General features: G+C 57.9%; 1 protein-coding gene across 1 annotated transcript; it reads left to right on the top strand.

The window, feature by feature from the left end:
* Positions 1-1,160: 1,160 nt before the first annotated feature.
* On the top strand, positions 1,161-23,045 carry MBCDH13 (uncharacterized protein; the record flags this gene model as incomplete). The annotated part of the gene is made up of 4 exons (XM_001749208.1): positions 1,161-8,655; positions 9,175-16,743; positions 16,851-16,946; positions 17,080-23,045. The coding sequence occupies 4 exons, from the start codon at positions 1,161-1,163 to the stop codon at positions 23,043-23,045; spliced, it is 21,126 nt and encodes a 7,041-aa protein (XP_001749260.1).
* Between the last annotated feature and the right edge of the window lie 328 nt (positions 23,046-23,373).

Below are 23,373 nucleotides of genomic sequence, written 5' to 3'. Positions count from 1 at the left end.
AGAGAGGTCTTTGAGGAGACTGGAAGACTGGTTGTCAGATTGATGTGATGCACGCATGCATGCACATCTGGCGCACCAAGCTGAAAAGCGAGCCTGACGGTGCTTCTGTTGTTGGGGTGGTGGGTAAACAACACACACACACACACAGAAACAAAAGAAACGTCGAGTGAGGCTTTCATTTCAACCTAATGGCGGGCGATCTTGGTGTTGTGTGACCGAGGCAGGGCTGCTTCATTTGTAGACCAAGAGTGCTGTCCTGGTGCCCGTATTCTTCGCCGCCGCTCAGGACAGGCTTGCATTGGTGTTCGCAGAGCTGCATCCATCTGATCGCGTGTCCGACCTTTTCTCCTTGGCTCGACCCTTTACTTCCGGAAACTGCGCAAAGGGCGGGAGGCCGCCCCCCGTCATCAATTCGGCATCGGGCGAGCGGCCCCCATTCTGACCCTCGTCTCTTCTATTTAACGCGTGTAGCAAATATAGCGTGCTGCGTGAGACACGAGGGGCTTTCCTCATAGCTCGGCACCCCGCTTCTTCTTTGGACAACTTTTTATTTTTCTGACCCCCGAAGCGGATGCGATGGCGCTTGCTTTGACTCGCCATAATCTCGTGGCTCTATTGATGCCCCTGTTCGGTCAGTGCATTCGGCTTTGGTATCTCATCTTTACTCACGGCGGCCGAGGCTTTCCCACCAACGTCATGCTGCATCACATCACCTCATCTTTTGGCTGACCTGCGTTCTTGCTTCCTTGTGACCACCGTGATTCTCCTCGGTTCACCCAGTCCTCTCGGCCATCTTCAGTCCAATCTCAGCTCAACTTCTCGTGTTTGGCCCCGAGTACGACGGCGTCGGTGGAAATTGCGCCACGCCGTCGTTGCAACCCAATACTTGTGCCTCGCTTTTTGTTCAAACCAACCAAACATGGTCTTTGGCGTGGCGGTCCAGCGATGACCTGGGGTGCGAATTCTTCGAGGATAGTGTTTGCTCCTCTCCTCTTGCTGGCAGCTCAAACTTGCCCGTCTCCTTCTGGCAAAGTGGATCCTCCAGCTCCCTGGCCATACCCGAGGTACAAGCTTCCCACTTGTTTTGCCGTGCCATCGTGAGGGGCCAAACCGGTGATCGCCAAGCTGCCCATGAATGACGGCGAAGCAAGTCTGCCCCGATGTATCTACGGTATCCTCACCCATCGCCTTCTCTCTTCGCGGCATCTGATCAGGCTGAATATCTCTTGACCCCTGTGTTTGTGCGCTGCACCTCTTTGGGCGAAGCTGGCCTTCATCTTGACTATGGCGCCACGGGGTCGTTCGACACTCTCTTTGATGTCGCAACGGCCAGTCCAGCTTGCACAGGTCTCGCTTTAAGCATTGTCCGTATCCGCTGCTTCCTGCTGCCCGGTCACACCTCATCGCAATTTGTCTTGTGCTTCATGCTCCAGGGCTCAATCGTTTGCCAGTGTCTCTTGTACCTTCAACCGTCAGTCTCGCTGAGGACCCCTCGGGCAGCAGCCTCACCCTCACCGCCACAGTGCCCACACCTGCACCGGCTAGCATTTCCCTCGCACTTCGCGTTGCCAGTCCCACGGCGCTCGGTACGTCCTTTCAGCCTTGCCTCCTCTATTAAACAGCATTGCCTTGCTACGTTGCCTGCGATTGTTCTCAGAAGCGTCTTTCCGAAGACTGAGGTTGAACATCTCACGTTTGCTGCTCTTGCTCCTTTCGGACTCTCGCCTGTAGTGGACCTTGACTACAACGTGAGTTCCCCCATTTTGACCATTGCAGCTGGAGCCACGAGCGCGGCATGGCCCATCACCATTCATGCTCTGAATGATTCCCTGCCCGAGCTTGCCGAGGCCCTTGTTGTGACCGTTGTGTCCTATTCTTCTTCCACGGCGATTGTGCCTGATGCCTCGCGTCAGTTGCTGCTCACCATCAACGCAAGCGACGATCCATACGGGCGCTTTGCTTGGGCAACCGCTGCCCAGTCAGGCGTGCGCTTGGACGAGTCGGCTCATGCCGCGGCGAGCGTCAATATCACTCGCCACGGCGGCACAATCGGCACGCAGGTGTTGAGCTGGGAAATTATCAACGGCACCGGGCAATTTGCTCAGGCAGCGGGGTTTGTCGTCTTTGGGGACGGCCAAACCTGGGCGAGCTTGGGTCTTGAGCTCCTCGACGATGCTTTGCCTGAGGCTGCAGCTACATACCAACTCAAGCTTACCGACGTTTTGGGCGGTGGTACCATCAAGGTCGCTACAAATACAGCTTGGCTTGTCGTCAACGCCTCGGACGATCCTTACGGTACTGTGGCTCCCGCGACGACGAGTCAGTTTGACACGGCCAATGGCACGCGCTTTCTGCAAATCGATCTGAACCGAGCCAACGGCACCCTGGAGGACGTAGTGGCGCACGTTGAGATTCGCCGAGCCCTCTCGGCAGCCAGCACGTGCTCAGCACAAACCTTGTTGGCTTCTACCATCCAGGTGCTCATGCCAGCCGGGGCCGCTCGCACCACCGTCCATGTTCCCGTGCCCGAGGATCGGATTTTGGCGATGGAGCATCGATACTGCTTGATCATCACATCGGTTCATCGCTTGCAGGGTGGCGACGTGGTTGTAAGCGCTGATGGCATCAGCCCCTCCGCTAGTCCCACCGTGGTGCGCGTGGCGCCCTCAGCTGCGGTGGCCAATGGCCGTCTTTATATTCAAAACACAAACTTTGTTCGTGTGACCGAAGGTCCAGCCGACACGGCCGTTGATGTCACCGTCAGGCGCGTGGACGGCACCTATGGATCAGTCGTCGTTGCGCTCCAAGTGAGTTCAGCGGACAGCAACAGCGTCAATGCCAAGCCGGGTGAAGACATTTATCCTCTTGCAATCAATTTAACCTTCCAAGGCACCGACGATCTTGAGCAGGCGCGCTTTTACGTGGCTGCAGATGATGTCCCCGAACTTCAGGAATCCTTTCTCATTGGCTTGCAGGCTCTGATCGAGGGCGTGGCTGTCTTGGATACGGCCACCAAGCGCATCATCGTCTCTGAGAATGATGATGCGCGTGGCGTTTTAGCAATGGCCGCTCCTTTGGCTGTGGTGCAACCGTCTCGCGCCTCTGAGCTGCGCGTGGGCGTGGAGCGATTGCAGGGCCTCTTTGAGGATGTGTCCGTTACGCTGTTGAGCTTTGATGGCACGGCGACGCATGGTATCGACTACACATTCAACAACGCCTCAGGATTAACACTGCGCAATGGCAAAAGCAATGCCTCTTTTATCATTGGCATTCCCACCCCCGCGACGCCCGTGCCCCGTCGAGTCCTGACCTTAGCGCTGGCACCGCCAGTGGTGGGCGCGCGTATCGGTGCCAATTCATCCACCCTTGTGGAAATTGTCTCTTGCTTTCACTGCACGATCAACGCTTCTCTGAATCAAACCCACGTTGAAGAGGGCGGCGCTGTCGCGCTCTCCTTTGTCCGGGGCCCCGACGCCCACGGTCTTGCGTTGGTCAACTGGTCAATCGTTTTACAGAGTGCCGGCCCTGCCAGTGCCACACCGGCACTGCAGTTTGCCCTGTCCAGCGGCCAAGTATCGCTTGAGCACGGGCAGGTGCAGTCCGAGCCCATTCCGCTCGTTGTAGTACCCGACATTGAGCCGGAGGATGAGCACGCGTACGCCATCATCTTCGCCGCCGATGGCGACGAGGCTCCCGGCCCTGCTGAAAACTTCACTGTGGCTGCCAGTGACCTGGCCTATGGTACCGTGGGCCTAGCCACCTTGGCGACTACCGTTGCCGAAGGGATGACGCTCGACTTGGGCGTTGACCGCTCGGGCAGCTCTCTTGGTCATATTCGCGTCAATGTGAGTGTGGCTACCGCACACAGAGCCGATGTGATCCTCAGCAATGCCAGCGTCCTTTTGGACCCGGGCCAGGTAGCCACCACCTTGCACTTGAGTGTCGTCGCAGATGGACTGCCTGAACTTGAAGAGATTGTGCCCATAGCTATTGCAAGCACCGAACTTTGGCGTGGTGGCGCCTGGGTCGTGGTGGGTGCGGATTTGCTTGCCATTAATGCGTCCCGCGCCGTCTGCAACGTAACTGTGCCAATGAACGACGATGCTCGTGGTCGCTTCGCTCTCAACACCAACACCGATGGGACCTCGATTGTGCGTCTGGTGGAGGGCGAGGGCGCAACTGCCGTGACCGTATCTCGCACGCGGGGCCTCTTTGGCACGGTCACGCTGGCGTATCGCCTCATCAGCGTGCCCTCTGGGATCTTGGCGAGCAGCGATTTCGTTGTCGCTAACGGCACCGTCACCTTTACCAGCCAGCAAACCGAGGCTGTTATTTGGGTAACAGCCTTTGATGATGACCTCCCTGAGCTCGACGAAGATTTTGTCTTGGTCATAGAAGTGTTGGCCGACGCCGACGTCGCAAACCCAGGTGTAGTTGACCCAGCTGGCGACACCCTCAACATGACCATCAGTGGAAGTGACGCCCCATTCGGCGTGGCCACGATCGATGAAGCTCTTTTTCCCAAATTGATCTTGGCTGAGCCGGCAACCGGTTTGGCGGTGATCAACGTGTCTATCTTTAGACGCCAAGGCAGTTTTGGGAACGGCACCGTCATGTGGCAATTGGTCGGCAATCTTTCGCAGCTCTCACCCTCTGGTGGTCAGCTGGACTTTGCGGAAAACGTTGAAAGCGCGCGACTGGCTCTCATGCTAGCAGCCGACTTGCTGCCCGAAGAAGAGCAGCAAGGGTTCTTGCAGCTGTCCACACCCACGGGCGGCTTAAGCCTGGCCGTGAACCACAGCAGCTTGCCGGTCGTTGTGAGCAAGAGCGACGATCCATACGGCCGCTTTGAGTTCAGCGCATCCTCGGAGCTCTTGGTGGGCGACGAGGGGAGTGAGGTGGTCTTTTACGTCAATCGCCTAGGCGGTCGCAAGGGCACCATTGTCGTGGATTGGGCCTTGTCTTCAAGCTCGGCTCGTGCAGGGTCAGATGTACAGCCGGTCGCGGGGACGCTCAGATTCGAAACCGATGACTTTTCTCAGGCACTTACCCTGACAGTCATCGACGACACGGAGCCCGAGTTTGCCGAAGCCCTGTTTATCAATTTGACTGCCGTCTGTGGTGGCGCCGTCCTGGGTGCCCGGGCTGTGGCTACCCTTGAAATCAGTCTCTCCGACCATCCGTTTGGCATCTTCGACTTTGAAGCCGTTGCCCCCTCGTTGGCGGTCGAGGAGGGGGAGACGCACGATTTGCGCATCCTGCGTAGTGGAAATCTCACGGCGCGAGCGGAGCTCAACTTCATCGTGCAGCGTTCCGATGGCAGCGAAGCCATTGGTGACGTGAACCCCACTCGTGGCAGCATTGTGTTTAGCGAGGGCGAATCGTACGACACACTGCGCTTGACTGTGCTAGCCGATGGAATTCCAGAGTTGGAGGAAAACCTGACGGTGACTCTACTGCCCCTGACGCCTGAAGACGACAGTGCGGCCTTGACGCTGCGCGTGGCTCCCAACGACGGCTATCGTGGTGTGGTGCGTGTCTGGCCCGCCAGCAAAGTCGTGGTGGGGCTGGAGGGTACTCTTGTCAACGTGACACTCGAGCGCCAGCGCGGATTGTTTGGTGCGGTGACCGTTGATTGGCATATCACCAGCAACGCCACGATTACCGAGGCCGACGTGCGCTTTGCCGCCGGTCGCGTTCCTTTTGTTGATGGGCAACAGTATGGTACGCTCTCCATCAACGTCCTCGCCGATGACGTCCCCGAGCTTGGGGAAGCTTTTGCCATCCTTCTTTCCAACCCGCAGGGAGGGGCTGTCTTGGACGCCGACTCGAACGCCTTGGGGGCTTGGGTGGAAATTCTGCCCTCCAATGACGTGTTTGGTTATTTTACGCTCGACACTGCGATGCTCATATTGCGCGATGGGCAGCGTGACGTGTCAGCGTCTGTGACTCGTGCAGGCGGTGCAGTCGAGGGCCAGGATGTCCAGCTTGTTCTTTACACTGGTCCTTGTCAAAGCACGGCGGCCAATACCAATGCAAGCACACACCTCAACAGCACGGCCCTGCACTTTGATGCTGGCAGCACCAGTGCCTCGCTGATATGGCAGTTGCCGGTTGCCCTGGTGCTCTTCGTGGGTGAAACGCTTTGCGTGCAAATTTCCGGGGTTGCTCGAGCCTCGGGTGTTGCAGCACTTCCCAGCGACTCGGGGTTCACGCCACGGGCATCCACAGTAGCCACAGCATTGCCAGTGACAACGGAGCATGCGAATGGCGTCCTCAACCTAGCCCCTCCCAGTCTTCAAGCTACCGAGGGCGACTCTGTGCAGTTTAGTGTTGTGCGTACTGCTGGTTCCTACGGCGCTCAATCAATCGTTTGGGCCGTTACCTCCCCCAATGCGTCTTTGCAAGTTGAGCCGAGTCAGGGCAGCCTCAATATGGCGCACGGTAGTACCTCAGCCGTCATTAGTCTGGTGGTCACTGATGATGATGTGCCCGAGCTGGCACAAGAGTGGCACCTGCAGCTGGTGAGCGTGAGCGGCGGGGCTGTATTGGGGTCTGATGTGACGGCTGAGCTGCTCGTGGCGGCCTCTGACTACCCACACGGCGTCGTGTCTTTTGCGAGGTCGGACATTGCGGTTGCGTCAGGCCCACTCGGCAACGCCGTCTCCATTGGCCTGACGCGAGAGTTTGGTAGGGAGGGTTCCGTGTCTGTGCTGGTCTCAACTCGGGGCATCACGGCAGATCCTGGCATGTTTGTTCCACTCAATGGCCATACGGTCATCTTTGCGGACGGGGCAGATACGGCCTCGCTCACCTTGTCTCTTCCTGCAATCACCAGCGCCTCGGTGCCTGAGGCATTGGTGGCGCTTGAACTCACTGTGGGCGGCGGAGGCGTCGTTTTGGGCAACATCTCACAAAGTAACGTCACCATCCACACCTGTTTTCATTGTACTATCGCTCTGAGCTCGACGAGCATTGTCATGACGGAGGATGAGGATCGCGCCCTCGTTCTTACGCGACACCCGGCGGCATGGGGAACTGAGAACCTGAGTTGGACCTTGACAGGGCCGGCTGTTGAGCAAGACTTTGCGTCAAGTTCGGGCACTGTCACATTTTTGAACGGACAGGCGGAGGCACGGTTGGCCATCTTGGCAGTAGATGATGACCTGGTTGAACCTACGAAGCTATATCGCTTGCAGCTGGTGCCCGGTGTTATGAGCTCGGCGCTATCCTCGGACCACGCCAATGTCACACTGTTGGCAGATGACTATCCCTACGGTCTATTTGGGTTTGAGACGACTAGGCTGGCCGTCTCGGAGGTCGCAAACGAGCGCTCAATTTCAATCGTTCGACGCCAGGGGCGCCAAGGCTTGGTGACGTTGGAGGTGGAAACGCGCGCGGGACCCGGCGCCAGTGCCAATGACTTTGTGGCCGAGCGCCGCAACGTAACCTTTGTGGATGGCGAAGCGACGGCCTTGGCTCGCGTGGTCATCCTCGACGACGCAACGCCAGAGCTCAACGAAACGGTTATCATGCAAATCATTCGCGTCTACCATGCGGCTGCTGACACACCGGGTCAAATGGTGGGCATCGACCCGCAGTATGCCACGTTGCGTATAACTGTCTTGGAAAACGATGATGCTCGAGGAACTTTTGGTCTAAACATGGCCACTGCTGTGGTGAATGAGGGTGAATCGCTCAGCGTAGCCATTGATCGTCAGGGAGGGGCGTTGGTACCTGTTACGGCCACCCTTCAGCTTGCCCCCGGCGGAAACTTGGCTCTGAATGATCTGGGCTTTTGGCCCAGCACTTCCGTGTCGTTTGATGTGAATGAGACCACGCAGGTGGTCCACATTGCCATCTTGGCTGATGGCATCCCGGAAACAGCCGAATCAGGGACCCTGCGGCTTGTAGTGGACAACAGTGCTCAATTGGCAGCCTCCAGGTCCACGCTGGACCTCTTTGTGAGCCCATCTGATGATCCCACGGGCGTTTTTGCATTTGGCACCAATGCCTCAATAACGGTAGAGGAGCCCGACTCGGGTGCCATCAATGTGACGTTTCCCGTGTTTCGCAGCGCCGGCCTCTTTGAAGCAGTCACCCTCTCCTGGGAGGTGCGGCTCAATGGGAGCCTTGCCGTGCGAGATGTTGCTGCAAGCACCGGCAGCCTGATTTTTGCACCGGGCCAATCTTCTGCAGATCTCACTATTGCGGTAACGGCCGATGATGACCCCGAGGATGTGGAGATATTGGCCGTCACGCTCGTTGCAACCAGTTCTGGTCGCATGGCGGGCGTGAGCACGCGCCATATTGTCGTCCGCGCAAATGATTATCCCTTTGGTGTGCTGCGCTTAGCCCCAGGCTTCAATGCCACGCTGTCTGAAGACAGCACCACCCGCCTGGTCATTGAACGCCATGGGGGTACCGAAGGAGCCGTCTCGGTGTCCTACGCGCTCACTTCATTGACCGCAAGCGTTGGCGAGGACTTTGCTGCTTCACACAACGCATCGGGCCGGCTCAGCTTTGCACCCGGCCAGCGCGAGAACAGCTTTGCGCTCGATGTCGTCGCCGACCATGTCGGCGAAGGCCTCGAGTGGTTTCTCTTGACCCTCCTCAATCCAGAGGGAGGTAGCGTGTTTGAGACCGTCTCGCCAGGTAGGCTTTGAGTGGCATAATCACGCAATCCGAACTGACCCCTGAAATCAATTCGTTTCACGCGTTGCACTCATCTGGTGGCATATTTCTGGCATTTCCATGCCTTGTTAGGCGAAAGTGAGGCCAACTTAATTGCCGAGGCCAACGTTTGGCTGGAGAGCGCACTCAATCGTTCTATTGCAGCGGTCTCCGCCCAAGCGCAAACAGAGGTCAGTCTTGCAGACATGCCTTTTGCCTTTTGCCTGTCGCGTGTAGCAGCAGAATGTGGCCGCCAGTCTGGTGCTCATGGACCTTTTCTTTTCCCGGATCCGGTGCATTCGTACGTATCGGGTAGGCGGATTTTGATGTGTCCGAAATGGAGCGGCTGGTGCTAGCGCTGCAGCAACAGGTGCCCGGTGTCCTTGGTCAAGCACGTATGTTTCGTCCCCTCTTGTGTACACCGCTGCTCGCCTTTGTTCCAGCTTTGGTGTGCGGGTCTTGACCTTGACATCTCTGTACATGTTCCTTTGAAACTCGTAGGGCCAGACTGTAACGTTGGGGCTTGCACTGTTTCCTATCTGCTCGCCATTGCACCAAGCGACGCCTACGGTGGCAATTTCTCGCTCGCGCTTAGTCCGAGTCCCAGCTTGCGCGAAGGAATGATTATGGAGGTCGAAGTTGCTCGTGAGATTGGTGTTGCGCCAATTCATCTCACATGGAGCATCGTGCCAGGCACAAACAACGCCTCGACCTTCAACTCGACAAGTGGGGGTCTGGACTTTGCTCGGGGCGAATTCAATCACACCTTTGCTCTCCTGGCACTGCCTGATGGTATACCAGAGGTTGACACTCCGTTTAGCGTCATTTTGAGTGCAGCCGACAACGGCACCGCCTCGCTTGTGGACGTATCGCGTGTGGCCTCGGGTGTTATTTTGCTCAGCGATTCTACGGGTGATTGTATTGCACACGACTGCGGCCCACACGGGACCTGCCTGCCTGGTGTGCTCAACTACTCGTGTGCTTGTGATGCAGGCTATTCCGGCCCTCGATGCACGCTCGCCGTTGATTATTGCGCCTCCGCTCCGTGTCAAAATGGCGCCACGTGCCAAAATGCTGGCGGCTCTTTCATGTGCATGTGTGAGGCTGGTTTTGCCGGCGCACGGTGTGAGCTGCCACCGCGTTGCTCCACAGCCCACACGTGGTGCTTTCGCCGGCGGCGCTGCGTGCCACTGAGCACGACCCAGGAGGCAGGGTGCGCCGCAAGCTGCGGCGCTGGGGAGGCCTTTTGTTTTGCTCAGAGGACATGCCAGGCCTCCACGGTGTGGGTGCAACCCTGCCCCATTGAGGGACCCGCCCCCCAATTCGATGCCAGTTATCAGAATCTGACCGTCATGGAGAATGCAGCACCCGGAACCGTGGTGGCCGTACTGACAGCGCACGGCACGCACCGTTGGTCCGGAAATCTGACGTACAGGCTACACGCAGAAGGCTCGACGGATGATGGGCGGCCGTTTGTCCTGGATGAAAGGCACGGTACGTTGACAGTGGCCGCGCCGTCGGGGCTGCTGGACCGTGAGCGCCAGGCCAATTATACACTTCGGGTATCTGTGACTGATGCGGGTTCTCCGGCCAAGACCACATACGCTCAAGCTCTGGTAGCTCTTTTGGACGAAAATGATAACGCACCTGTCATCGCCGGCTCGCTGCCCTTGGGCGCTGTTGTGCGTGAGTCGATGTCTGTTGGTGCGGATGTCATGGTCGTTGAAGCGACTGACGCCGATGAGGGTATCAACGCCGAGCTTCGCTACACGTTGATGAACGCGAACGTCGGTCCTTTTGTGATCAATGCCAGCACAGGCACTATGGTGCTTGCGGCCCCACTTGATGGCGCCCGCATGGACAGCTATCTCCTGAACATTTCCGTCGCGGATCGTGGCACACCACAGCGCATGAGCTACGCCCATGCCACTATTACGGTGATCTGGTTCGAGCCACCCTTCATTAACGAGTCTAGTCGGGTGGGGTCTCTGATCGAGGAGCAGGGTGGTCAGCAGCTTGTGGGCGTGGTGAAGGCGGTGCCTCGGCACGATCAACACAATCGTAGTCTCACCTTTTCGATCCGCCAGGCATGGCTTCAGCTGGCTGCTGAAAGTCGCGGAGTAGCGGATTCCTTTGCGGTCGATGACACTGGCGCTGTCTATGCTAATCTCAGCGTAGATCGGGATGTGCCACACAATCTTTCAGTGGTGGTGGCTGTGACGGACTTTGGACTGCCGAGCAAGACGAGCGAAGTGGTCATGTTCGTGCGCATCATTGACGTCAATGATAACGCGCCCGTGCTTAGCTATCAAACGCCTGTGGCCATTGGGGAGGAAGTCGCCATTGGTGCGCCGATAATGATGATCACGGCAACAGACGCGGACGAGGCGGGAACCCAAGCCTCTGAATTGTCTTTCTCCATTGTCAGCGCCGAGCCCTCCGGGCTGCTGGTTGTAAACACCAGTTCTGGTGTGATAAGCACCAGGACCTCGTTGGCAGATATCAATGTATCGTCCATTCAGATGCAATTGCGGGTGCAGGACAACGGGAGCCCCATGCTGAGCTCGCAGAACAACGCTACGGTTGAAATTGTGCGCTTTGGCGCCCCTATTTTCTCTGCTTCCTCGTACGCAGGAGCCATCCTGGAGAATGCAACGCTAGGCACGTTCGTGCTTGCGCTGAGTGCCACAGCACAGCACGACTTCTCCAATCAAACGGTAACCTTTGCCATGGAAACCTCCAACGCCCCATTTCGCCTGATCCAGATCAATGCCAGCCATGCTTGCTTGGAGGTCGCCGCACCCTTGGACCGTGAGGTGCAGTCAGAGTACACGCTTGTGGTCAGCGCCACAGATGCTGGGCCTTTGCGCAAACGGAATCTAGCTTCTGTGGTCATCGAGCTACTTGACGTCAATGATCATGCGCCCGTGGTGTTGGCCCCATCTCGAAGTGTGGCCGTGCGCGAAGAGCAGGCCGTCAACACTTCCTTTGCTGTGGTGCAGGCAACCGATGCGGATGTTGGCATTAATGCGGTGCTTCTGTTTGAGGTGATAAGCTCTGTGGATCTGGTAGAGATTGACGCTAGCTCAGGTTCACTTTGGCTGCGGCGCGCTTTGCGGGGACCATCGGATGATGGCGCGATTGTTCGCGTTGCTGTGTCGGATGGCGGTAGTCCTGCACGGCGCACGGTGGCCGAGTTTGTTCTCAATGTGACCTGGTTTCCACCCCCATCCTTTGTGCCTCCGCTGGCAGTCATCAATTGGACTGCCTTGGAAAACCTAACTGTTGGTGCAGTTTTGGGTCAAATGCAGGCGCAGGCCTGGCACGACGGCGCAAATCAGGGGCTGACCTATGCCCTAGTGCCGCCTGTGCCCAGCCAACTTTCGATCGCGGCAATGAGTGGCGTCGTGGCATTGGAGTCTGCCTTGGACCGGGAGTTGACACCCGAGGTCGTTTTTACCGTGTTGGCTCAGGATCACGGCCCGCTCCAGAAGGAAAGCACGCAGCAAGTTCGTTTATTGGTGCTGGATGTCAACGACAATGCTCCTATATTCGAGACCCAGGACTACGCATTTGTGGTGCGGGAAGAGGCCACCCCTAACGCAGTTGTGGGTGTGGTGTCTGCTAACGATCGCGACCTTGTGCCCCAAACACCGCTTGAGTACACCCTGCTCAACGGCACGACGTTGTTTGCGCTCGGGGCGCGGACGGGCCAACTCACCGTGAGCACGTCGTTGGCAAGCGCGAGTCCTACCAACTACACGTTGGTAGTAGCGGTAACGGACGGCCTTTTTACGTCCACGACAAACGTTGTGGTTGGGGTAGTGTGGTTTCCCCCACCGCGGCTTCGGGCTCTCGACGAGAGCGGCGTGCTTCGCCTCGCGATTCCCGAAGACGCACCTTTGCAGGCCGTCGTCACCCAGCTATCGGCTTCGGTGTTTCACGACGGGCTGAATCAAAGCGCCAGCTTTGAGCTCAACGACGGCGCGATCGACAGCGTGCCCTTTATCGTCGCAGAGACAGCGCTCCTCGTTTCAGGAGGGCTGGACCGCGAAACCACGGATGAATATGCTTTTGACATCAAGGTGCAAGATTATGGACCGATGCGCAAGCATGCCAATTTCCCCGTTGTAGTTACGCTGACGGACGTCAATGACTGTGCTCCGGTCTTTTTGGTTGCCAATGCCACTGTCGTTTTGCGCGAGGGCCCGGCGTATGTGGGTAGCTTTTTTGCGCTGCCCCAGGCCACGGATGCGGATGGCCCGCCCTTCAACGTGGTGCGGTATAGCCTTGATCCGCCCAGTCCTTACTTTGCAATCAACACCTCCACGGCAGAGCTCGAGCAGACGGCCGAAGTATGGGCAACGGATGCTCCTCTGGCCTTGCGCGTGCGTGCCTTCGATATGGACCAGCTCGAGTCTTTCTTGAGCGTCGAGGTCAGAGTGACGGCGTTTGAGGCGCCCATTTTCACGGCTCCGATTCCTGCTCGGCTGAACGTTTCCGAGGCAACGCCGAGTGGTGCAGTCATTGCCCAGCTTGAAGCGCAGCCACAGCATGATCTTGTCAATCGCAGTGTCGTGTATGAGCAATTGTCTCAGCGGTTGTGGCGCAGCGGGCTCGACGTGACGATGTCTTCCCCAATCGCTGGCGTGCGCGTTGAAGCTGCCGGCCAAGTCATTGTGGCAGACCCCAAGCTTGACCGCGAGTTGGTGGATGCCATTGAGTTGCGCGTGCGAGCCAGTGATGCCGGTGTGCCAAGCAAAAGCAGCGAGCTCACGATACACCTGCGCGTTACAGACGAGAACGACAATGCACCGGCCTTCGAATCGGCTACGCTGAGCGTGCAGCTCCGCGAGGAGGCCAATATAAGTACGGTCGTCGTACACACCGTGGCCACCGACGCCGATGTTGGACTCAATGCAGCTGTGTCGTATCGTCTTGACGGTGCAAACGCGTCTTACTTTGGCATCAACGCCACGACGGGGATGGTCACACTGACACGGTCCGTCGTTGGTTTGGATGATGAGGTGCTGCACTTTCGCATCATTGCCACAGACCGGCTTGGCGACCCCACCGGGCTCGAAGGGGAGGTAGCCATCACCGTGCTCTTGGTCAAGTTTGGGGCACCCGTGTTTGTCGATGCCCAGACCAACATGAGCCTGCCCCAGTCCGTCATCGAGGGAGCTCTGTTGCGGTGGAACGTATCTGAAGCTACAACCGTCAACACAACGCTAGGTGAGCTGGTCGCTTGGCCCCAGCATGATGATGTCAATCGCCAGATTGAGTATGTGACCGAAAATCCTGCCCTTTATCTGGTGGGCGTGGACGGCGGCACCCGTGTGCGGGCAGTGCTGGCACAGCCACTTGATCGCGAGTCGGGCAGTGAGCTTCGGGTGGCCGTGGAGGCCATTGACTATGGTCCATTGCGCAAGCGCTCTCTGCTGGAACTGACGCTAGTCGTCACTGATGTCAATGACAACGCCCCGGTGCTACAACTCGCACCAGTCGTCGTGCGCGAGGAGGCCACACCCGGAACTGTGGTGACAACGTTGACGGCTACGGATGCCGATGTGGGCGCCAACGCTCGCTTGGCTTTAGCGTTGAGGAGCTCAGATGGTCCTTTTGAGTTGATCGACCACGGTAACAACACGGCCAGTCTGCGAGTTGTTGCACCGCTGAACGGCGCACAACAGGATCGATACGTGCTACCTGTGCTGGCACAGGATCACGGTCTCCCACGGCTCAACGCCTCGGGAGACTTGCTCGTCCAGGTGCAGTGGTTTGCACCACCCGTGTTCACCGGCACCGACTTGGTGGCAGGCCGCTATGAATTGAATGTGCCCGAAGACACCCCGGTATCTGCGACCATCGCCAACGTGATGGCCCTTGCTCAACACGACGGGGACGACCGCCGTATCACCTATACTCTGATGAACGGCACAGCGATTGTGGTCAACGCCACATCAGGTGCCGTGTACCTTGCTGTTGGCTTGGATTACGAGCGCCAAATCTCGCATTCCGCCTTTGTGCGTGCGGTAGACCATGGTCCCCTCAGTAAGAGCCGCATTGTTGAGGTGCTTCTTCACGTGCAAGATGTCAATGACAACACCCCGCGCGTGTGGCTCACGCCCAAGGCGGCCACAGTGCGCGAAGATGCGCCTATAGGAACGGTCCTCACGGTGGCAGAGTCGTTCGATGCCGACACCGGTTTGAACGGGGATGTTCGATTCACGCTGGATTCTTCCGTGCAAGTGCCAGCGGAGGTGGACACAATTTCTGGTATTTTGCGGCTCAGCGCTGCACTCGATGGCCTGACCACCCCAGTTTGGAACTTGACCGTTCGTGCCACTGACCGAGGTGCAAAGCCGAGAGTGAATACGACCGATTTTCAACTCCATGTCACGCTGCGACCAGATCTGCTAGATGATGCGTTTGTGTTGTACAACGGTCGGTATGCCAGCGCGGCAGTGCCAGGGCCCTTTTCCAGAGATCCCGATGCCATTCTTCGCATCAACACCGCCCACGATGTTGGGGGCACCTGGTCGTTCTGGAGCGAGGCTCGCATGGCATGGCAACCGCTAGCAGAAGTGTGCAACACATCGCACGTCTTCCTGCTTCCTCACAATACGTCCCTTCAATTTGTTGCGCAGCATGACTTTGTTGGGGTGGCATGGCTCAACGTGTCTGCTTACAATGGCATCGCCCACGCAGCCGGGACCAGTGTGCAACAGAACGACACCGAGCTGCGCTACGCTTCAAGCGCCACCACTGCGCTGATGCTGGCCTCTGTAGTACCGGCAGCTCCAGAGCCCTACGCGCTCAGCACGAGGGCCACATTGCCAGACCTTACTGAGGACGTCAGCTCGCAAGCCGTTCAAGGTCTAACCGTGCTGGAGCTTGTGGCAGATGTTGCGGCGTTTGATGAACTCCACCGAGTGGCTGCAAGTGGCTTTGACGATGGAAGCAATACCACGCTCCCGGGATGCACAGCACCTTGTGACCCCCTAGCCTTGGCGACACGCTTTCGTGCCTTTACTGATGACCTCCGTGCCAGTGCGGACCGGGACCTTGTCATTTACGGAGCCCCTGCAACCAGTTCTTTGAGCACGGCCGCAGGCCAATGGCAGATTTTTACGCAGGAGCGTAATGCGTGGGTCGAACTGGTCCTGGATGATGCCACCCCGGCCTTGGTTCCAGCTTCGGCTCGGCTACGCTTTGTCCCAGCTCACAACGCATACGGCTGGGCCAACTTGACGTGTGCTTTGCGGCAAGGCTCGCACAGCAGTCCCAACCGACGAGTGGGCTATTCGGCCAACTTGACTTGCACACAGTGGGTCGAGCCACAGCCTGACCGCCCGGTTCTGGCACTTGCTGGCCCCTGGAATCTGACGGCGTTGCCATACGACTGGACCGAAGCGACGCCCATCACCAGGGCCGGAGACTTGCTGGCCTTTTCCGGTGCGATGGACGTCGACGGTGACTCTGTGGGTTTGGCTATCACGCGGGCCGTAGGGTGCAAACTTGAAAGTGCTTGTGCCGGTCGATGGGTGTATCGGCTTTCGCCCACCAGCCCGTGGCTTGTGGTTGGCAACGGTAGCCATTTTGCGCCGACCGTGCTTCTACTTGGCGCCGAAGCGGAGATTGCCTATCGAGCGCACCCCATGGCGTGGTGGCCCCTTGCCGAGGCTCCTGAGCTTCATTTTGCAGCCTGGGATCGTTCTTTGGGGCGCGTGGGGCAGCGCAACGTGGAGTTGGCCATCGTTCGTCCGTCCTTGTCTGCTTTCGAGGCGAGGGTCTCAGTCCTGCGGCTTGGTTGCGACGGCCGGGCTGGCTCCATGCAGCGTGTTGATGCTTGCGGTGTTTGCGGGGGCAATGGCGTCGCTTGCATGGGTTGCGATGGTCTCAACGGTTCCAATGCCAAACTTGACGCTTGTGGCGTTTGTGGCGGCGCCTCTGACTGCGTTGGCTGCGATTTTATGGTCAACTCATCGGCGCGCGTGGACAACTGTGGCGTCTGTGCGGGGTCCAATGCCGACGAGGATTGCGCCGGAATCTGTTTCGGCCTAGCTGGTAAGTATTAGGAGCAGTCCGCTTGCCTCTCTCTGCTGTTGAATTTTCAAACATGGTCTGCACTCCGCTCACCGCCTTTCTCATGTGTTCGTGTGTTTCTTGGACAGAATTGGACGACTGCGGTGAATGCTTTGGGGGAACAGCCAATGTGACACAGCCCAATCTTGCACAAGATTGCGATGGAGTTTGTTTTGGTTCTGCAGGTGGGTCCCTTTCTCGTGTGTGTCTTGTTTGCTCACTGCTTGATCTTGACTAGTTGCCTCATCTCCCTCATCGCTGCTCATTTTTGCTGCTGGGTTGTCTGCAATGATCCGCCTTGGCGTTCTGCGGTCCCAGTGATCGATGATTGTGGCCTTTGTACCGGTGGAATGACTGGTGCTGCCGTGAACGGCGCCAAGGATTGTGCAGGCAAGTGCTTTGGCACTCGGACCTGGGATTCCACGTGTCAGAATCAGGGGCACGTTGTGTGTGGTGAAGCCTGGTTCGACTGCCATGGTGATTGCCTTGGTAACGCGGTGCTTGATGGTTGTGGTACGTGTGTCGGAGGTCACACAGGCCGCGCCTTCAATCTGACCGCTTGCCGGTCCGTTACTGGGCTCTTGCCTGCTGTCGTGCCCGCCGGCGTGAGCCGTGCTGTCCACGTGAATGGCACTGGCTTGGCATCTCTGGAAGCGTCTGCACTATGTCGGGTATCCACCAGTGCGGGAGCGCTTGTGAGTCGAGCCACAATAGCGTCAGCTGACCTGGGACATCCTCTGGTCACCTGTATGTTGCCCGCATTGGCGCACGGAACCTATGCTGTGGCTTTGGAATTGGCCACTGGTGACTTGGTGGGCCAGGCCCATTTGGTGGTGCTTGACACACCCGCCTCTCTGCGCGCCCCCGACTCTGGCGACGTCTACAACACGGCCGTGGACCTAGATGTTTGGCTTGCTAACATTCCCCAGCCCGATCCAACTAACATCACCCTGTCTACAAACCAATCCACTGCCGTGGGCTTGGCGCCCTTGCCCAGCCAACACGGCCTGCCTGCTCAAGAAGATTTATATTGTATTGCGGTGCGAACTGGAGGGTCAAATCGGAATGGGGCGCTTGGCGTTTTAGAAGGTTTGTGGACGACTTTTAGCGGGCGGTGTGATGCTTTAAACTGGGCCGATCGCTTGCGCGTTGTTGTCCAGACCGCTCCAGTTGGATTATCGCTGAGCACGGAAGCTGAACTGCTGCAACTCCTCCAAGCTCGTAACGCACGCGTGATGACGGTAAATATCAACGCTGCCACTCCCAATCTCAGCAACCAATCGTTGCTCCATGTCGGAGCTCAAGTGGAGATCGTCTTTGATAGCACGCTCAACCGTCAGCCGTGCAGCATGGCCACGAGCCACGAGATTGACGTCATTTTGGGCCTATCAAAGGACTACGCCTGGTCGACCCAAGAATCGGATGTCGTGGTTGGCCCCGCTCGCCTAGAGCCGGGGCCCTCGCTGTCATGCTCACCTGATATATGGCGTCATTGGTCCCACAGTCATGACGCAGCCCTGTTTGTGCGGGTGAGCGACTCGTTGTTTCTACCAACCAAGGGAACCATTCGCTTGTGGCGTGAGGCTCCGCTACCCACTCGTGCCATCATCACTGAGACTGGGGCAGAGCTTGTCATCCACTTTGCAGCTGCCATCCAATTGCGCCCGGAGGAATGCTCTTCTAGCTTATTGCTGCAGCGCCCCGATACCCCCGTGGGTACAGCAACACCCCGATTGAATTTGCTCGAGTGCCGCCAGACTCACAGCACAGAGTTTCGCCTGACCCTGGGTCCAAATGCCACCGTTGAACCGGGCGACGAGCTCGTGTTGACGGGCACCATAGTCTCAGCCCCCGATGAATTGTACTCTCTGCCACTGCTGGCCAGGCTCACCGTCGAAGCCCCGACAAGTCCCGCAGCACCCGTTGTGTACATCCGCGGGCCAGACCAGCTTTCGAGTTGTGAGGGTACCTTGACGTTGGACGCTGCTTCTCTAAGCTCCGGCCTGACCCTGCGGCCAATGGCCGCGCGCTGGTCAGTGAGCAGCGTGGACGGGTTTGATACGTCGGAACTGGAAGACTGGCTCAGTGATGCCTCGGATGCTGTCGTGCATGTCCCAGCTTCTCTGCTGGCGGTCAACGCCACGTATACTTTTGCTTTGGTAGTGCGCAATTTCTTGGGTGTGGATAGTGCGGCTGCCTTCCACACTGTTACTCGCGTGCCGTTTGCCGTTCCCTTGGTCTCAGTGCACGGCCCAGCCCAGGTCGTGAGCTCAGAGGACCTGCGACTCTTTGCCCGCTTGGAAGACTCTGCAACAACTTGCCTTGATTTTTCAGTCTCTTTGATCTGGTCTTTCACATGGTCGATTCGATCGAGCTCAGCGGTCGGTTCTTCATTGCAGAACAGCACTTCAAGCAGTTCCAACGTGATCTGGTCTGGTGCAGGGAGCATGCTGACCGTTCCTGCAGCCTCTTTGACACCCGGCGTGACCACCGCGCAACTCACTTTGACAGCCAACGGCACTTCACTTGGGATTGTTCGTCATCAAGTCCAGGTCGTGGCGCCGAATCCTCGCGTGGTTCTTTTGCAACCGAACCGGACCATTGCCCACGACGGGGTGGTGGTTTTGTCCGTGGCAGCCATCGAAGACGCACTGGTTCCACAGGCCCGCGATGCCCTGTCCACGCGTTTTTCATGGACCTGCTTGACCCGTGCGGGTTTGGCTTGCACGCATCGTAATGGTACTGCCTTGCTGCTTGCCAGTCAAGTCCACATTGAGCTGCCGGCCAGTCTGTTCTGGGCGGGCACATATGAGTTTGTGGGCTTTTACATCCATGGTGCACGGCGGGCGCATGCCACAGCGCACTTTACCATTGTTGAGGCACCGAGCGGGGTGGAGGTGCCTCGAGTGAGCTTTGTCAGCGCCGAGCCCAGGCAGGGACACAAGCGCTATCACAACGATGGGACCCTATTGCTGCGCCGCGAGCACGCTTTGCGAGTTGCAGTAGCAGTACAAAGTAGCACTAGCCTGGTGACACTCGAGGCCACGCTGCAGGCCTCTGGGGGAGAGGTGCAGACTTTGTCTGCAGAGCATGCGGCATTGGTAAGTCCGACTTTGCCGTTGAACGAAGAGGCTTTGACCACAAGCAGCAGCACTGCTTCTGGTCTCCTCGTCGAAATCGATTTAGATATGCGGGTGCTGCAGGAGGGAGAGCGCTATACGTTGACGGTGACCGCCACTACAGCATCTGCGATTGCGGGAGCGGCTCAGCTCAACTTTGAAACAACGCGGAGCGTCATTCCGGGCCAATTGACAATTGCGAGTCATGGTACCGAGGCGGAGACATCGTTTGAACTTCAAGCGCAAGGGTTCGCAACTAACACAGAGGCCGTCTTATACCGCTTTGGCTATCAGGGTGCTGATGGCGCCGTGCGCTGGCTATCAACGTTCATGGCGCTGGCAAACATTCAGCGGCTGCTGCCGCTTGGCTGGGGCACAAATCACAGTCTACCCGTGATTTTAGAAGCCAGCAGCGCACGAGGCAATGCAGTGCGCCGTGTCGTGCAGGCCCGAGTGGCTCCATCTCATCACACCCCGGACGTAGCCACGCTGCAGACACATCTCATGCAAGCCGAAGACTCGCGCCGACGGGGTGACTGGTCGCGAGCGCTAGCCGACGTGGCTACACTGGTACTGGCTGTTTTTGGCACTCATGCTACTCGGATCGTGAACCTTACGGAAGCGGAGCAGCGTCGCTACATAGACAATGCCATCGATCTGTTTGCGGCGGTGTTGGTTGAGGACGTAGTCCTGTGGGATGGCGCCACGGGGCATGTGGCCCTCGGGGCGCTGCTCTTGTGCGAAGCGGCCTTACCGCGCGCAAGCTTTGCTGCCCAGCAAACTTGGGCCGACTTGGTATTGTATACGGTGGGTCACCTGCTGGGCGAGGCCGAGCTTGTTGTGGCAAGCGGCATTCGTGCCTTGCCCACGACGGCTCAGGGCACACCAGCACAGCGACAGCGTCGTGAGACAATCACCGCCAGCGCAGATCCAGCCACCGCTCTCGACCCCATTCAGCTCGAGGTAGCCGTGAGCACTTTTTCACGGCTCATCAATTTCAGCGTCTTCACAGCTCCCCAGCGACGCTATCGCAGCCGACTTCATTTACTTGCCGATGCCCTGGCTCGGGTGAAGTGTGCGCAACAGACGCCATACAGCGCCGCATACACGTACCAAAACAGCGTCGTGGCCATCCATGCTGCCGTCACGGATGGTGACACGGCCATGGGAACACCGACGACCACTACGTCCTTGGGCTCATGGTCAACCAAGGTGCATTACGCAGCGGCCTTTGCCGCGAGGTTTGATGCGTGGGCATGTGGTGATCATAGCAGCTGGCCCCCTTGCCGCGGCGTGTGCGTGGCCTCTGTGGCATTCGCCGGCGATGTCACCACAGCGGACCTTGATGACGTTTCGACACAACTGGCCACGGTCGTGCATGAGGCGCGCCTGATCGATCAGCGCGTAGGCACAACTGTACAAAGCTCAAGCTTCCAACCGCCCGTCCAGGTGTTCTTACCAGTGCAAGTGCCCAACTACGTGCACTTTGCCACGCCTGATCGCCGCCGAGCGGTCGAGGATGCGCGCTTCGAGTGCCGTGTGTACGAAGCCAGCACGCATACTTGGAACGCGGAAGGATGTGTTTTTTACGCGGAGCGAATTATGGACGGCACTGACGTTGTCGAGTGCCGCTGCAGCCGTCTCAATGTGATAGTCGCGGGCTTTTATGCGGATGGTTCGCCGGACGCTGGCACACAGGCACCGGGCTGTCAGGAAACCCTACCCTCTGCGCCTCGTGCGGGCACGGATTTGTTTCACATTCGCTTCTTTCGCAATTACTACGACGACCGCGCAGCCTGGTTGGCGCCGTTTGCGTGCGCTGCTCATGCGGACTTGGTGAGCCTTTTGGGCGTGGTCGCAGAAGCCATTGTGAATGTCACCGTCGTTGCCATTGATCGACAGGTGGTGCAGACAAACAATACGGGCCGGGGCGAGATTACCTTGCAATTTGGACTGTATCGCAGCGCCGTGCAGGATGCCAACGCCGTGACCGAGTCAATATTGGCTCTGGGTGGCACGGATGGCATTGCCTACGACTATACGCGCTACACGGTGCGGGCTGTTAGCTTTGTGAATGGGACGGACGTTGCTTCCAGCACGCAGCAGGCCGATGCTGAGCGAGCCGGTATGTGGATTGGCGTTGCGATTGGCGCGGCACTTGTCCTTGCCTTGCTGCTTCTTTTGCTCTACAAGTGCAGTCGGCGTGCTGGCACTACGACAGCCGAGAAGGTCGCCGGACGATCCAAGGAAAAGGCACCTTGGCGGCGCAGCTCCTCAGTGGCCCCGGAAACTTATCCCATGACAGACAAGTCGCGTTTAGCCAGCCTGCATTCGGCGCGCATCAGCGTGGCGTCATCGACAGTCACAGTGGAAACGAACGATGAAGAGCTCAAAGAGGCCCATGTGTTGGAAATGGAATCGGGTGCGCTCGAGTTGATGCCCTCCCTCGACCTTGCCTCTAAGACTCGCACGTCAGACCAAGGTCGTGTTCAGACGCCACAATCTGTGACCACCAATCTCGACGATGAATTGGAATTGAATCAGTCAGTGCCTGTTGCCGCGCCGGTTCACTCCGAAACTGCGTTTACGTTTGAGTCAGAGGTACCCTCGGCCGGTCCTGCCAGTGCAGCTTTGGATGACTTTGCAGCCACACCAGAGATGCAGGAAACTGTCGTGGATGCAGCCGCTCCGACGGAAGCCAAGAAGAAAATTGCAAAAGGTGACAAAAAAGTTCATCGCCAGGTCAGCTTTTCCAACTCGAATGCCACCGACATGGAAACTGGTCAAGTGCTATCGACGACTCGGCCACCGCAGACCATGCCAAGGCTGGCCCCACCAGTTCGCGCGTGGCCCGCTCCACGACTCGAGCCATCCACGGCTCGCCCATCGGTGCGCATGACCTCCTTGCCCCGAGCACCTTTGCCGACCAGCCTGCCTTCCTTGCCCTACATGCAAGGCCGTCCGGTTCCAGGGCGGCCTCGGCCACTATTTGGAGATCGACCCACGCCACTCTTGCGCGGCCCTATGCCGCCGCGTCCTGTGGCCGTTTCTCGCCCGGCTTTTGGGCCCCCTCAACCAACTCTGCGACCCTCTGGTCGACGTGTGGTGCTCGAAACGAGCGCCGATCTGACCGATTCTATACCTAATGATGAGACAACAGTATAACCGCTTTCCCCTTTTGACTTTCTCGCGCGACGCTTGCACTTGTCCGTGTTCCTGTGTGTACTTCTTTTCTTTTCTCGTCTGACGCATGCGTCGTGTGACTCGCTCGCTTCGAGTTGACTCCCAGTTTAGATTCCCATGTTATTGACTGCTTGAAGAGACATGTGTTGTGTCGAACAGAATACCATGGGTGATACTGTATCAATCGAGTTTTGACTCTCCAAACAACCTCTATTGCTCATCGCTAGCCCAAAAGTCTACCACGCCTTTGCCCTCGTGAAGGAAAGATGATGGTGCATCCTGCGTGTTTTCTGAATCTGAATCACGTCAG

The sequence above is a fragment of the Monosiga brevicollis genome, genomic scaffold (assembly GCF_000002865.3).
Source record: "Monosiga brevicollis MX1 MONBRscaffold_28 genomic scaffold, whole genome shotgun sequence".
NCBI lineage: Eukaryota > Choanoflagellata > Craspedida > Salpingoecidae > Monosiga > Monosiga brevicollis.
Note: the sequence above shows the minus strand (reverse complement) of the source record. Positions and strands in the feature narration are given on the sequence as shown.